The sequence below is a fragment of the Erinaceus europaeus genome, chromosome 11 (genome assembly GCF_950295315.1).
Source record: "Erinaceus europaeus chromosome 11, mEriEur2.1, whole genome shotgun sequence".
In the NCBI taxonomy this organism is placed as follows: domain Eukaryota; kingdom Metazoa; phylum Chordata; class Mammalia; order Eulipotyphla; family Erinaceidae; genus Erinaceus; species Erinaceus europaeus.
The window spans coordinates 118,351,303-118,368,495 of record NC_080172.1 but is presented as its reverse complement, the minus strand read 5'-3'; the positions used below and the strand labels follow the sequence as shown (position 1 = coordinate 118,368,495).

Genomic DNA, 17,193 nt, shown 5'->3' with positions numbered 1-17,193 from the left:
ATAGACATTCACACAGACACACACACACATACTCACACTCTCACACACACTCAGACATACATAGACACTCACACACAGACACACACTCACATATACACAAACACACATATACACACACACACTCAGACATAGACACTCACACACACACACTCACATATACACATACTCTCACACACATTCAGACACACATAGACATTCACACAGACGCACACACACTCACATATACACAAACACACATATACACACACACACTCAGACATAGACACTCACACTCAGACATAGACACTCACACACAGACACACACTCACATATACACATACTCTCACACACATTCAGACACACATAGACATTCACACAGACGCACACACACTCACATATACACAAACACACATATACACACACACTCAGACATACATAGACACTTGCACACAGACACACACTCAAATATACACAAACACACATATACACACACACACTCAGGCATACATAGACATTCACACAGACACACACTCATATATACACACACACACACACTCAGACATACATAGTCATTCATACACACACTCACATATACACACACTCACACATACACACACTCACACACTCAGACATACATAGACACTCACACACAGACACACACTCACATATACACACACTCTCACACACACATTCAGACACACATAGACGTTCACACAGACACACACATTCACACATACACACATACTCACACACTCAGACATACATAGACACACACACAGACACACTCACATATACACAAACACACATATACACACACACACTCAGACATAGACACTCACACACAGACACACACTCACATATACACAAACACACATATACACACTCAGACACACACACACACATTCAGACACACATAGACATTCACACAGACACACACACTCACATATACACAAACACACATATACACACACACACACTCAGACATACATAGACACTCGCACACAGATACACACTCACATATACACAAACACACATATACACACACACTCAGGCATACATAGACATTCACACAGACACACACACACATACACACACACACTCACACACTCAGACATACATAGACACTCACACACAGACACACACTCACATATACACACACTCACACACACATTCAGACACACATAGACATTCACACAGACACACACACACTCACACATACACACACACTCACACACTCAGACATACATAGACACTCACACACAGACACACACTCACATATACACACACTCTCACACACACACTCAGACACACATAGACATTCACACAGACACACACACTCCCATATACACACACTCTCACACACACACTCACACACTCAGACACACAGACATACATAGACATTCACACAGACACACACACTCACATATACACACACTCACACATACACACACTCACACACACACTCACACACTCAGACATACATAGACACACACAGACACACACTCACATATACACACACTCTCACACACACACACTCAGACACACATAGACATTCACACAGACACGCACACTCACATATTCACACACTCTCACACACACTCACACACTCAGACATACAGACATTCACACAGACACACACACTCACATATACACACACTCTCACACACACACACTCAGACATACATAGACATTCACACAGACACAGACACTCACATATACACACACTCAGACACACATAGACATTCACACAGACACACACACTCACATATACACACACTCTCACACACACTCACACACAGACATACATAGACATTCACACAGACACACACACTCACATATACACACACACTCACACACTCAGACATACATAGACATTCACACAGATACACACACTCACATATACACACACTCACACACTCAGACACACATAGACATTCACACAGACACACACACTCACATATACACACACTCACACACTCAGACACACATAGACATTCACACAGACACACACATTCACATATACACACACTCACACACTCAGACACACATAGACATTCACACAGACACACACACTCACATATACACACACTCACACACTCAGACATACATAGACATTCACACAGACACACTCACTCACACATACACTCTCACACACACACTCACACACTCAGACACACACAGAGACACAGACACACACACTCAGACATACATAGACATTCACACAGACACACTCACATATACACACACTCTCACACACACTCACACACTCAGACACACATAGACATTCACACAGACACACACACTCACATATACACACACTCTCACACACACTCACACACTCAGACACACACAGACATTCACACAGACACACACACTCACATATACACACACTCTCACACACAGACTCACACACTCAGACATACATAGACATTCACACAGACACACACACTCACACACTCAGACACACATAGACATTCACACAGACACACACACTCCCATATACACACACTCTCACACACACACACACTCAGACATACATAGACATTCACACAGACACACACACTCTCACACACACTCACACACTCAGACACACATAGACATTCACACAGACACACACACTCCCATATACACACACTCTCACACACACACACTCAGACATGCATAGACATTCACACAGACACACACACTCACATATACACACACTCTCACACACACACACTCAGACACACACACAGACACACACACTCACATATACACACACTCACACACTCAGACATGCATAGACATTCACACAGACACACACACTCACATATACACACACTCTCACACACACTCAGACACACACACAGACACACACACTCACATATACACACACTCACACACTCAGACATGCATAGACATTCACACAGACACACACACTCACATATACACACACACTCACACACTCAGACACACACACAGACACATACTCAGACACACACAGACACTCTCACACTCACAAATACACAGAGAGAGACACACATACACACACACAGAGACACTTCCTCACACTCATACAGACACACACAGACTCCCACACGCTCACCCTCACTCACACATACACGCTCATAGAGACACAGACACACTCACACACGTAGACACACTGCCTTCATTGCTCACCCCTCCCTGCCCCCTGCAGGCATCATGACTGCACTGACCTGGCCGGCCTCCCTCCTCACCGTCGCCACCGTCATCGATAACCCCTGGGGGGTGTGTCTCCACCGGTCGGCAGCGGTCGGCAGACACCTGGCCCACATCCTGCTCTCCCGGCAGCAGGTACACAGGCGTGTGCACGTGGGTGTTAGCTCCAGAGACCAGGGCGCCCGAGGGTGGCCAGGGAGCTTGGGGGAGGGCCGGCCTCTGTGGGCACAGCAGGCCGAGTCCAGACGCGACCCGGGATGGACCCCACAGCCATCTCCTCTGCCTCGTCCTGGGTGGACCTTCAGGATGGCGTGCTGAGTGAGACGGCCTCACGTTAGAGAGCTGTGGTCCTGAGAAAGCTGGACTCCTGTCACCAAAGGGAGGGGGGTGGGGCGGAGTGGGGTTATGACTGGCAGCCCCGCCACGGAGTTCCTGCAGAACTGGAACATCATTTAATGGAAGGTCCTTTAAAAATAATTGTATTTATGGGGCCAGCTGGTGGCGCACATGCTTGAGCGCACACATCACAGTGGACAAGGACCCAGGTTCGAGCCCCTGGTCCCCACCTGCAAGGAGAAAGCTTCACAAGTGGTGAAGCAGGACTGCAGGTGTCTCTCTGTCTCTCTCCCTCTCTATCTTCCCCTCCCCTCAAGTTCTCTCTGTCTCTATCCAATAAAAAAATAATAAAAATAATAAAGTAAATAAAAAAATTAAAAATTATGTATTAATGAGAGAGAAAGGAGTATAGAGAGAAAGAACCAGGCATCACTCTGGTACATGTGCTGCTGGGGACTGAACTCAGGACCTCACACTTGAGAGTCCAATGCTTTATCTACTGCACCACCTCCCAGACCGCTGGGAGGTTGGCACCACGAGGGTGACCTCCACTCCTCCCTCTCCTGCCACAGGGGACCCCAGTGCCCCGGAGGATGTTCTTCACTGTAGAAAGGGCCCCTCCCCAGGTGGCACAAAGCACAAGAACCGGCCTAAGGATCCCGGTTTGAGCCCCCGGCTCCCCACCTGCAGGGGAGTCGCTTCACAGGCGGTGAAGCAGGTCTGCAGGTGTCTGTCTTTCTCTCCCCTTTTCTGTCTCTCCCTCCTCTCTCTATTTCTCTCTGTCCTATCCAACAACATCAACAACAACAACAATAAGAACTATGATAATAAGACAACAAGGGCAAAGAATAGGAATAAATAAATGTTAAAAAAAAAGAACCTGTTCAAGGATTCAGCTTGGAGCCCCCGGGTCCCCACCTGCAGAGGGAGAGTTTCACAAGTGGCAAAGCAGGTCTGCAGGTATCTTTCTCCCTACCTCTGTCCCTCCCCCTCCTCTCTCAATTCCTCTCTGTCCTATCCAGTAAAGTAGAAAAATGGCCTCCAGGAACAGTGGATTCATAATGCTGTCACCGAGCCCCAGTGATAACTCTGGAAGAGAAAGAAAGAAAGAAAGAAAGAAAGAAAGAAAGAAAGAAAGAAAGAAAGAAAGAAAGGAAGGAAGGAAGAAAGAGAGGAAGGAAGGAAGGAAGGAAGGAAGGAAGGAAGGAAGGAAGGGAAAGAAAGGGCCCCTCACAAAGCTCTCCAGCCAAAGTTCCTCTTGACATCTACCTCTGCCTGCTCTTAAAGCCTAAGCCAGTCTTCCATGCCTCACCTCTGACTAGAGAAAGAGCCGCGGTCCCTCCCACGTCACCCTGACCTTCCTCATCACGTGGGTGACGGTGCCTCCCCCCCCCCCAGCTCCCAGAGGGCTCCACCTCACTGCGGTCACTCGGTCACTCGCCAGGAAGCAGATGAATGAGCCCAAGGGCAGGAGCGCTTGTGACCCTCACGCTGGGCCCTCCTGGGGAAGCTCTGGAGGCGGCCGCATAATGGTTATGGACGAAAGAGAACTGGGGTAGGTAGTGGCGCATCCGGCTAAGCACAGAGATCACCATGCAGAAGGTTCTAGGTTCAAGCCCCTGCTGCCCATCTGCAGGGGGGGACACTTCCTGAGTGGTGAAGCAGGTCTGCAGGTGTCTCTCTCTCTCTCTCCCCTCTTCTCTCACTTTCTCTTGGTCCTGTCAAATAAAAAAATAATTAAATTAAAAAGGAAAAAATAATGGCCACCAAGAACAGTGGCTTTGTGGTGTGGGCACTGGTGTGCCCCAGTGAAAACCCTGGTGGCAACGAGAGAGAGAGAGAGAGAGAGAGAGAGAGGAGATGAAAGAGTACTAACATGGACAGAGACTGCCTACAGGCCTCAGAATAAGCCAGTTCCATCCTAGTCCATGGGGCGGTGCATTCCTGCAGCAGTGAGGGCCCTGAGGCTCCTCATCAGAGCTCCAAGGCTGTGAATAACATCTGCATGATTCCTTCCCTGTGAGGCAGGCACCGAAGTGGGTGAGGGCTTCTCTTGTCAGGGCTGAGGTTTTGCTAGAAACATTTTTAGAAAAAAGAAAGAAAGAAAGAAAGAAAGAAAGAAAGAAAGAAAGAAAGAAAGAAAGAAAGAAAGAAAGAAAGACAAGAAAAGAAATGTTTTATCTGCCCACCCCCTACCACCCCCCACACACACACCTGTGACCTTTCTCGTCTAGGGCCGGCGACCTGTCAGTTTGATCGGCTTCAGCCTAGGAGCCAGGGTCATCTACTTCTGTCTGCGAGAGATGTCTCAGGAGAAAGGTAAGTGGGGCCTGGTGTTCACAGATGAAAACTGTTGACCCACATTCAAGGTCAAAGAAACAGCCTACCAGTTAGGGTAATACCTTGCCAGGTTTTGTCCCCAGCACCACTTGGAAGGAAACTCTGGCACTGTGGTCTCGCCCTCTATCTCTCTGGAAGGAAAGGAAGGGAGGGAGGGAGGGAGGGAGGGAGGGAGGGAGGGAGGGAGGGAGGGAGGAAGGAAAGAAGGGAGGAGCCAGCCCAAAATTGTGAAATTGCATGAAAAAATTAGCAAGTTCACCCCACAGGTGACCAGGGTTATAAATCTTGTGGATGTGTTCTCAGTTCTTAAAAATAGTAGTTAAAAATTTAAAAATGGGTGGTCACTACCTGGCTGAGTGCACAGGGACCCAGGTTCAAGTCCCAGTCCCCACCAGTAGGGAGGGGGAAAGCTTTGCAAGTGGTGAAGCAGTGTTGCCAGCATCTCTCTGTCTCTCTGCCCCTCTGTCACCCTCCTCCCTCCCTATTTCTGACTGTCTCTATCCAGTAAATATAGATAATAAGTTTTTTTAAAATTTAAGTTAAAAAATAGTTTGAAATTGGGCAAAATAATTAACTCATTTGGGGAAGGATTTTTTCTGTACACCAGTTAGAGCCTTGAGTCAGTGCTGTGATAATGCCTTTGGTCCTGGTGCTGCGACTTACACAGGGAGGGGCAATGTGATGACTGGCGAGTGTGAAAACCACTGGCGGGAGTTGGGCGGTAGCGCAGCGGGTTAAGCGCAGGTGGTGCAAAACACAAGGACCGGCATAAGGATCCTGGTTCAAGCCCCCGGCTCCCCACCTGCAGGGGAGTCGCTTCATAGGTGGTGAAGCAGGTCTGCAGGTGTCTGTCTTTCTCTCCCCCCTCTGTCTTCCCCTCCTTTTTCCATTTCTCTTTGTCCTTTCTAACAACGATGGCATCAACAACAACAATAATAACTACAACAATAAACAGCAAGGGCAACAAAAGGGAAAAAATATTAGAAAAAAAATGAAATGATCCCTGAAAATGCAGTCTTATGTAGGTTCTTTTATGAACAGGAGAGGGGTTCACTAAGTAGGCTGCCTGGCTTGCCGTGTACGTGGCCCAGTTGAAGCCCCAGCACCACATGGGAAGGGCCACGGCAGAGGGGAGTTCTGTGCCTCCCCACATGCCCCCCAAAAAAGGCAACCCAGAGGAGTGAGATCGTGCAGGCACGCGATCCCCGCCAGTTCTGCTCAAATTCAAGAGCATGCCTAGTGTAGCGACTGGCTGAGTCAGAAGAGGGGTCTGCTGAAGCAGTGGCAGGTCAGGGCATCTGCAGCCAGCCGCCCGTCCTGACGACTTGGCTGCTCTCTGGCTGTTGGATGAAGTTCAGTGCCCGTCCCTGTTCAGACACAAGATACCGGGCTAGCCTCGCGGGCAGGAGAGAGACGACCAGGAACTCATGGCTGAGTGGGAACGCAATATGCCCTCGTTTATTAATCAGATGCATCACCTTTGATGCATCTCTTCACCGGAAGTGGCAAGGGGAAAGGAAATGACTAGGAGAGGGGGCGGAGCAAAAAAAAGAGTGCGAACAGAACATAGAAAGCTTCCGTCTAACCAGTGGAGATTAAACCAACACGCGGCAGGCAGGGCGGGTCTCAGGCAAGACAGTGATTATGTAAACAGACCACAACGTCAAGCAATGCGGCAGACCTGGTGTAATGAACAGCAGTTCAGCTGCTGGCCTCAGTGTCCGGCGATTTCCAGGATTCTAGTGCGGCTCCTGCAGCAGGCCAGGAGAGGTCGAGTTACCGCTGCCGACCACACGGGGTGCCAGCATGCCCGGCATCAGCACCGGAGCCTGGAGAGCCATCCCTGCGGTCCAGTGACCAGTCCCGTGGACAGGCCAAGCCCCCCCCCCAGAGTCAGCCCCCAAAGGGAGCTCCTGAGCTCTGGGGCTGCTGCTAGGGCAACAGCCGACTGGCACTGTGAATGCAGTAACCCACCTGCCACTGTCCTGGGTCACTGCTGCAGACGGTAGAGGATGGACCTGGTGACTCTGGGCAGCTCTACCTGCCGTCTGGACTCTGGTTCCAGCTTTAGTCTCTCTCTCTCTCTCTCTCTCTCTCTCTCTCTTTCTGTGTGTGTGTGTGAGCCCTTGGCACACCCATCCCCTGAGATGGTTGCCTCATGAGCCAAGGGGGCATGGCTAGAAGCTGAACTAACGTCTTCCCCTAGTCCTGCCAGCACCTCAGGGCAGCCCTTCCATCTACAAGAGTCTGAGGCATCCCTGACCTTCAGCACAGACTGCTAGCTTCCAGTCCTTCTGCCTGACTGTCTTCTCCTTGGAAGCAGGAAGTGTGAAATCAGGGTTCCGTGCCAAGTGGTTGTTTAATATCTGAGCCAGAGGGCCGAGCGGTAGCACAGCGGGTTAAGTGCTTAAGGATCCCAGTCTGAGCCCCCGACTCCCCACTTGCAGGTGAGGGGTCACTTAGCAAGCGGTGAAGCAGGTCTGCAGGTGTCTGTCTATCTCTCCCCCTTTCTGTCTCCCCCTCCTCTCTTGATTTCTCTCTGTCCAATCCAACAATAACAGGAACAACAAGCGCAACTAAATGGGGAGGACAAAAAGGTCTCCAGGAGCAGTGGGTTCCTAGTGCAGGCACCAAGCCCCAGGGACAGCCCTGGAGGCAAAATAAACCTCTCTGGGCCAGAGGAGCACCCAGGTCACTCATGCTGCGGGGCTTCTCAAGCTTTTGTTAGCCGATGGCCATTTATTCAAACACTGATGTGGATACCCTAGTGGCTAGAAAGTGGAGCCCGGGGGCTGGGCGGTGGTGCACCTGGTTGAGAGCACATGTTACAGTGCTCAGTGTCTTTGGTTTTCCTTGATTCTAAAAAACAGGGATGGGTGCCTTTCAGAGCCAGGTCAGGCTCACGTGAGACTGGATAAACAGAAGGCGTCTGACTGTGTGTCCTGTGCGTGTACCTCTGTGTGCCTGTGACGGACCTGTGTCTACATGTATGCGTGTGTCTGCATATGTGTGTGTGTGTGTGTGTGTGTGTGTGTGTGTGTGTGTGCACGTGCATGTCTGGGATGTCCCCCTCCAGCAACAGGGCCACAGAGTCCCTCCCAGACCTCTCTGGGACAGGAACACTGACAGCCCTTCCTGGGGTCTCTCACCAGATTGCCAGGGGATCATTGAGGATGCCATCCTGCTGGGGGCCCCTGTGGAAGGAGGGGCCGAGCACTGGGAGCCTTTCCGGAAGGTGGTGTCCGGAAGGATCGTCAACGGCTACTGCAGGTACTGTCCACACCCCGAAACCAGGGGGAGGGGACTTCAGTCACTGTGTTGGGTTCAAGACTCAGAGCTGGCCGATGGGGTAGACCAGGAGGAACTTGGTGGACATGAACAGGCCACAGAAAGAGCTCCTGCTCTTTGAGAATCCTGGGCCCTGAGCAAAGGGCCCATCCAGCTTCTTTGGGGGCTGCAGGTTAAGGGCTGGGACCTGGGCCCATCGCTCAGGGTCTGGTTGCCTGGTTACTGTTATTTTTCCTGCAGAGCTGTGTCTGGGGAAGTTTAGCCTCAGGACTTAGAAGCTTCCTGACTAGTCAAGATAATATACATGACTCGGGAGGTGGGGTGCCTTTCTCAAAGACCCCTGGCGTCTGGGGCTCCGTTCCTTCCTACAGTTTGATTAGTTAATGCTTTCTTTACTTGGAAATTCTCTTTCTCCACTTCCGTACTAAGTACATACAGAGCCTCGGTTCTTGCTGAGAACATTTATGTTCTGTCCTGGAGGACACAGAATCCCTTACCGTACTGCCCAGAGCCCACAGGGGCAAGACCCAGGCCAGGGTTTCTGCAGGACACTTTCATCCCCAGGGGACAGAGGACTGTGTGTCAGACCTGAGGCCAGGTGGCAAGATAGCAGGAGAGGTCAGGCTGGTGGCATGAGCAAGGGTGCCGGGCTAGCTTCACGGGCAGGAGACAGACGACCAGAGACTCATGGCTGAGCTGTACACAGTATCTCGTTATTCATGTGGAACGCAGCACAATCTAAGCCATCTAAGCTAAACTAAACTAAACTAAACTAAAACTCACAAACCTGTCCTTATATATACACTTGCCAAATAGGGTGTAAACAGGATGTGACGTAGAGAGGGTGGAGCAAAAAGAGACTGGTGAAAATCAGGGTGTGACGGAGAGGGGGCAGAGCAGACGAGAATTCTACCACTGAACCACCAATGCCCTGGAGGGAGGGTGGTGCTTAGTTAACAGTGGTTTATGTAAATAGACGGCAGCTTTGAGTGGGATCAAACTAATGCCAAGCAGGCATGCCGGAGCTTAGTTAACAGTGGTTATGTAAATAGAATACAGTGTTAAGCAGGGGGGATTAAACCAAATGAAACAGAAGGGGCTTTTAGAAGCAGAATTAGAATCAGACCAATACGAGGGATAGTGGAGAACTGAAAGATCAAAGACAGCATGGAAGGAAGCTTCAGTGCTGTGGCCTCTCTCTGTCTCTACTAAAAAAAAAAAAGTCAGCCTAGAAGGGTGAAGCCCTAGAGATAACAAGAAATAATAATAATAATAGAACTACCAGGGTCTAGGTTGGGGAGGGCCTTTGCTAACAAGGGAACTCATCTGTGCACTATCTGGCAGTACCGCGAGGGTGGGGTGTCTTGGCTAAGTGCCCAGCACTGTCTTTTGAGGGGATGGGAAGCTGACACGTGTGGGAGCTGTCAGACCATGTGACAACCCTCCTCAGTCCCCCAGCAAGAGTCTAGGCCTGTGATAGCTGGTGGCTGTGGGGTTAGAAAGGCTACATCCTGGGGGTGGGCAGTAGTGCAGCGGGTTAAGCGCATGTGGTGCAAAGCGCAAGGACCGGTGTAAGGATCCCGGTTCGAGCCCCCAGCTCCCCACTTGCAGGGGAGTCGCTTCACAGGCGGTGAAGCAGGTCTGCAGGTGTCTGTCTTTCTCTCCCCCTCTCTGTCTTCCCCTCCTCTCTCCATTTCTCTCTGTCCTGTCCGATAACAACAATAATAACAAGGGCCACAAAATGGGAAAAATGGCCTCTAGGAGAAGTGGATTCATAGTGCAGGCACCGAGCCCCAGCAATAACCCTGGAAGCAAAAACAAAAAGAAAAGAAAAAAAGAAAGGAAGAAAGACTACATCCTTTGTTTGGGGCTTGTGAAAGAAGAAAAGAGGAAGCGCACTGAGACCACACAGAGCTTGTGAAAGATGTCCCGGCCGTGTAACCCCCCCAGTGAAGTGATAGCCCGGGACAGTCTGGGATCCCACAGACCTGGGTCCCAGTACCGGCCGCATTTCTCCACCATATGGTGAAATTCTTACAGGGTTATGATGCTCTAGGTGGTTTATTTTTATTTTTATTTTTTGCCTCCAGGGTTATTGCTGGGGCTCAGTGCCTCCACCACAAATCCACTGCTCCTGGAGGCTATGTTTTCCCCTTTTGTTGCCCTTGTTGTTTTACTGTTGTTGTGGTTATTATTGCTGTTATTGGTGTCACCATTATTGGATAAGACAGAGAGAAATGGAAAGAGATGGGGAAGACAGAGGGAGAAAAAGATAGACACCTACAGACCTGCTTCACTGCTTATGAAGCTGCTGGGCTAGTGTGAGGGTGTTGCTTTCCGGGCACATGCTCTCTGGGTTGGAGAGAACTCGACCAGAGCCAACCTGGGCTGCTGCTCACTCAGCAACACGGGAGACCAGGGACTCGTGGTGGAGTGGGAACACAATGTATCTTCATTGATCAGAGACAACGCCTTTATATCTTTTGAAACGGAAGTGGCAAGTCCGAAAAGGAAATGGCTAGGAAAGGGGGTGGAGAAAAGGGAAGAGCGGGCTAAGGTAGAAACTCCCTTAGCAACTGTTGCGAAGGTTTTAACAGGTGGGATTAATGTTACCCTGCAGGTAGGGCAGGTCTCGAGGTAGAAAGAAGACAGATCAAAGGTATGGATTTGGGTGGGGATCTTTCAGGCAAAACAATGATTATGTAAATAGGCCCTAGTATCAGGAATTCAAGGGAGCTGGCTTAATGCCTGACATGAAGCAATGCCCCCCTTTTGGTGGGGAGCCACGGGCTCGAACCAGGATCCTTATGCCGGTCCTTGCGCTTTGCGCCACGTGCGCTTAACCACTGCGCTATCGCCCAACCCCCATCTAGGTGTTTTTAGGGCTGCACCTGGTACAGACGTGCTCTGTGCATGGCCAGCGATGTTCCAACTATCATCACGGCCCTAGGGAGGAGCACTCAGTGAACTGTCAGCACCAACCAGAGAGCACAGCACAGCAGAGAACAGGTTCTCACACCAGGGAAGGCTCCGTAATGCGGACATAAATGCCGGGATAGCCTGAGGGTACTTCTTCCTGAGCTAGTGCTCTCTGGGTTGGAGAGAACTCAACTGGAGCCGATCTAGGCTGCTGCGTGGGAGAGGGATCAGGAACTCGTGCCGCACCAACTTTGCAGGAGATACACTCTGGAACTCTCGGAGCCGGAAAGTAATTTCCAAGTGTCTTTAATCAGAAGAGAAGCTGTTTTTATACTCTCCAAGTAGGGTGGAAACAGGATGTGATATAGAGAGGGTGGAGAGAAAAGTGACTGGTGAAAATCAGAGTGTGACAAGGAGGGGGCGGAACAGGCGAGAATCCTATCATTGAACCACCAATGCCCTGGAGGGAGTGCTTTATGTAAATATAAAAGTGATTTATGTAAATAGACCAAAGCTTTGAATGGGATCAGTAAATCCCTATATAGGCATATGGTTAAGCAAAAGCCAGGGGGAGGTGGCATACTACCCAACACATCAAAGTGGCTTCCCCCATGGGAACCAAACCCCAGTCTCACGGGGGTGTGATACAGTCACAGGCAACAGGCCAGACTGTTTTCCTTAAATCCAAAGTATTATTGTGAAGACTGAAACACAGTTAGTGGCGGGGGTAGATAGCAAAATGGTGACGCAAAGAGACTTTCAAGACTTGAGGCTCCAAAGTCCCAGGTTTAATCCCCTGCACCACCATAAGCCAGAACTGAGCACTGTCCTGGTAAAATAAATAAGTAAATAAAATTTTTTAAAAAGACAGTGTCCAGGGATTATTTTCCATAAAAGCACAAGATGCTGACCAGGTCACCAGACAAAGTGGCATTCTAAATCCAGAGCCAAAGGAGGAGTGTAGAGATTAACTTTATTTTTTTAATTATTTACTTATTGGATGGAGAAGCCAGAAATTGAGAGGATGGGGGGGAGAGACAGAGAGACACCTGCAGCCCTGCTTCACCACTTGCAAAGCTTTCCCCCTACAGGTGGGGACCAGGGTCTCAAACCCAGGTTCTTGCACATTGTAACATGTGTGCTCAACCACCTGGCCCCTAGAAACAAGAAAAAAAAGAAAGGAAAGGGAAGGGAAGGGAAGGGAAGGGAAGGGAAGGGAAGGGAAGGGAAGGGAAGGGAAGGGAAAGGGAAGGGAAGGGAAAGGGAAAGGGAAAGGGAAGGGAAGGGAAGGGAAGGGAAGGGAAGGGAAGGGAAGGGAAGGGAAGGGAAGGGAAGGGAAGGGAAGGGAAGGGAAGGGAAGGGAAGGAGGGAGGGAGGGAGGAAGGAAGGAAGGAAAGAAAGAGAGAGAGGGAGAGGGAAAATCTGATTCTGGCATTGTTGGTAGGAGGCAAGTGGTCCCATGAACACACAGGGAAGAAATTCACCAGAGAAACAAGGGAACTTTCCAGGCAACTAGGAACAGAAGTCTGGAATTCAGAGAAACCAGAACCGCTGTGAGGACCTTTGAGAACTTGGCTTCAGGCGGTGGCAGAGGGGCAGGCTCCTCCTTCTGAGAAATGTGTTTCAGGGTGGCAGGAGGAGCCTTCACCCCAGACCAGGGGCCTCACAGACACATCTGACTTCCTGTGTGTGCCTGAGACTTCGTGCCAGGCCTGGGGTGCAGACGGGCAGGGTGACAGGAAGGCTGACCACCAGTAGAGGAGCACACGTGGGAATGACTTCTTTTTTATTATTAGAGATTTAATAATGATTAACAAGAAAATGCGGTAGCAGAGGTACAATTCCACACAGCTCCCACCACCAGAGCTCCGTGTCCCATCCCCTCCATTGGAAGCTTCCCTGTTCTTTATCCCTCTGGGAGTCTGGACCCAAATTCTCTATGGGGAGCAGAAGGTGGGAGTTCTGGCTTCTGTCATTGCTTCTCCGCTGGACATGGGTGTTGGCAGATGGATTCACACCCCCAGCCTGTGTCTGTCTGTCCCTAGTGGGGCAGAGCTCTGGGGAGGGGACATTCCAGGACACACTGGTGCGGTCGTCTGCCCAGGGAAGGCAGGTTGGCGTCCTGGTAGCACCTGCAGCTTGGTGACTGAAAGGCAGTAAGATATAAAGCAGGAGAAATTGTTCAATAAACAGACTCCCAAAGGTAGGAATAGAGCAGAAGAAATTAGCGGTCTTCGTGTGGGAAGCTAGGAAGTCTATTTGACATGTGTTCCAAGGAGCCCATGACTTTAGTCATTTTTGCCTGAGCCTGATGCTGACATACAGGTGCGTTAAAAGTCTTGTCTGTGGAGATGGTGCCTGAGTTAAGAATAGGGCTGGAAAGCTGTATCAGGGCCGAGAACAGCTCCCAAACACAGGAAGGGCTGTTTCTCTAAAGTGATGGTGGAGTGACTGAGGAGGACTGAGGCCTCACCTCCTCCTACACGTGTGTCAGCCGTGCCGACATCAGTCACTTGGCCAGGAGACTGTTCTGAGCCGTCGGGTGGTTCTGTCATGTGATGCCCACATGCTCATATGGCTCAGCCTACTGTACCTGGGCTAGATGAAGGCTGCTGGGGCCGGGCGCTGGCGCACTTGGTTTAGCACACGTATTACCAAGCACGAGGATCTGGGTTCGAGTCCTCGATCCCCACCTGCAGAGGGGGCTGCTTCACAAGCAGTGAAGTTAAGTCTGCAGGTGTCTATTTTTCTCCCTCTCTGTCTCCCCCTCCCCTCTGAATTCTCTCAGTTCTGTCCAATAAAAATAAAGAAGAAAGAAAAAAAAAAGGAAAATGGCCACCAAGAACAGTAGATTCCTAGTGCTGGCACCGAGCCCCAGCAGTAAGCCTGGAGAAAATAAAAATGAATAAGCACCTGCTGTCATATAGGTGTTTCTGAGCAGAACAGATATCTTCAGGACGGCATGACAGCCTCTCCTATCATCAGCCCCCTAATCCTGTCAGTCCTCCTTTATGAGTGAGGAAGTTGTGAATCAGAGAAGGAAAGTGAAGAGGCCAGAAAACTCAAACCTTGACAGAACCCAAGTATCCCAGATGGCACCCAAAACTGAGCCAAGCTGATCTGAAAAGTCTGTATCATGCTGGCGTCTTACCCACACCAACAGCTGTGCAGTCAAATGCATAAGATAAGGGAGTCGGGCGGTGGCGCAGCGGGTTAAGCGCACGTGGGCCGAAGTGCAAGGACCGGCGTAAGGATCCTGATTCAAGCCCCCGGCTCCCCACCTGCAGGGGAGTCGCTTCACAGGCGGTGAAGCAGGTCTGCAGGTGTCTGTCTTTCTCTCCCCTCTCTGTCTTCCCCTCCTCTCTCCATTTCTCTCTATCCTAGCCAACAACGACAACATCAATAATAACAACAATAACTACAACAATAAAACAACAAGGACAACAAAATGGAATAAATAAATAATTTTTTTAAAATGCTAAAGATAAAAAATGGAGGGGAGGGCAAATGGTGGCCGGCTAAACACACATAGTACTAAGCTCAAGAACCAGCACAAGGATCCTGGTTCGAGCCCCTGACTCCCCACCTGCAAGGGGACACTTTACAAGTGGTGAAGCAGGTCTCCCTCTTTGTCTCCCCCTCCTCTTTCCATTTCTCTCTGTCCTGTCCAATAAAAATAGAAAAAAATGGCCGCTAGGAGCAGTGGATTCATAGTGCCAGCACCGAGCCCCAGAGATGACCCTGGAGGCAAAAAAAGAAGGGGATTAAGAGCTGGGTAGAGAAAGCCTGACTAGCACCCAGCCCATGTGTTCTCAGCTGAATTCTCAGAATCAGGACACGGTAAGGGGGAAAAGTTTTTTTTTTTAAATGGCAAAAAAATTTAGTATATATAAAGAGCTTAGGTGAGTCAATAAGAAAAAATAAAATAAGGAGTGTCCAAAAGACATCTACATATAAACTCACCAAATATAGTCAGTCTGCTTTTGAAAATTTCCCAACCTCACCAGGTAATTGAATGTAGATTAAAACCAGTTAGCTAGAGCTGTATGGCCAGCAAGTCAGCAAACATGGAAAGCAGGAATGGATTCGCGGCTGATGAAGACACCATACACCGGAGGACAGCTGAATATAACAAGCCCTTTTTGGAAGGACAGCTGACAATGTCTGTCAAGTATCTGAATGTGTCATTTTTCTAGTCCCACAAAATTTGAACCTTAGATGCTGCTGAACTAGACACATGTGTGCCGAGATTGAGATGAAAAGGGGGGGGGGTGTCCTTGCAGCTTTGTCGGTAATTAACCTTTTTAAATAGCTTTATTTACTGGATAGAGACAGCCAGACATTAAGAGGGAAGGGGGAGGCAGAGAGGGAGAGAGAAGGAGAGCCTTGCTGCACCACTCGTGAAGCTTTCCCTCTGCAGGTGGGGACCAGGGACTTGAACCTGTGTCCTTGAGCACTGTAACACGTGTGCTGAACCAGGTGTGCCACCACCCAGCTAGTAATTAGCGTTTTAAAACAACCTTAGGTGAGCACGAGCAAGGAAGCAGGAAAGAAACAGGTAATTCTCTGCAGCCCCCCTCCATGGTGGGACTCAGCCCTCCTGCGCAGAGGCCTGGACGGAGGAAGTGCTGTTGGCAAGGGCGGCACTGAGCAGGTGCCCAGTAAGCAGCAGCCGTTGGCATTTCTGTTCCAGTCATATTCACACAGCACACGACTCCTGGCACTTTTTCATAAATGACAGAGAGAAATCATTAAAATTGAGTGTGCAGTGGGAACGCAGCAAGATCTCATTAAACCTGTCCTGTTGAGAACCTGAGGCTGACAAGCCTGGCTTGCAGTTATTCTTTGAGACCCAGGGCCATCTCTCTGGAGAGAAAGGAGGAGGAAGAGAAGGGTTGGGGAAGAGGAAAAGAATGAACGGAAAACAGTAGCTGTAGTTTCTTGGTTAAATTAAGCCTGACCGCATACTCTCGGCTGCCAGGGCTTTTTCATGACTGTGAACCTCCTTAAAAATAAAGAGACTAAATAATAATAATAATAATAATAATAAAGGGACTGGGGGCTGGGAGAGTTTCAGACCAGCAACCCCAAGCTCGATGCATCTGTAACTTCAGCATGTACACGAATAAAGGTCTTTTCAAATCTGCTCAC

At 49.7% G+C, this 17,193-nt stretch overlaps 1 protein-coding gene across 3 annotated transcripts in view; it reads left to right on the top strand.

Moving 5' to 3' along the window:
- The window catches only part of TMCO4 (transmembrane and coiled-coil domains 4), an 84,466-nt gene that overhangs the window by 54,338 nt on the left and 12,935 nt on the right, over positions 1 to 17,193 (top strand). For 2 of the 3 annotated variants that reach the window (XM_060200890.1, XM_060200889.1), the window contains 3 exons: positions 3,158 to 3,294; positions 5,730 to 5,814; positions 8,988 to 9,105. In XM_060200890.1, the coding sequence (XP_060056873.1) occupies positions 3,158 to 3,294; positions 5,730 to 5,814; positions 8,988 to 9,105 (340 nt within the window). Of the gene's footprint in view, positions 1 to 3,157; positions 3,295 to 4,893; positions 5,051 to 5,729; positions 5,815 to 8,987; positions 9,106 to 17,193 lie in introns of those variants that run through there. The other variant, XR_009552328.1, reaches the window with a different exon arrangement.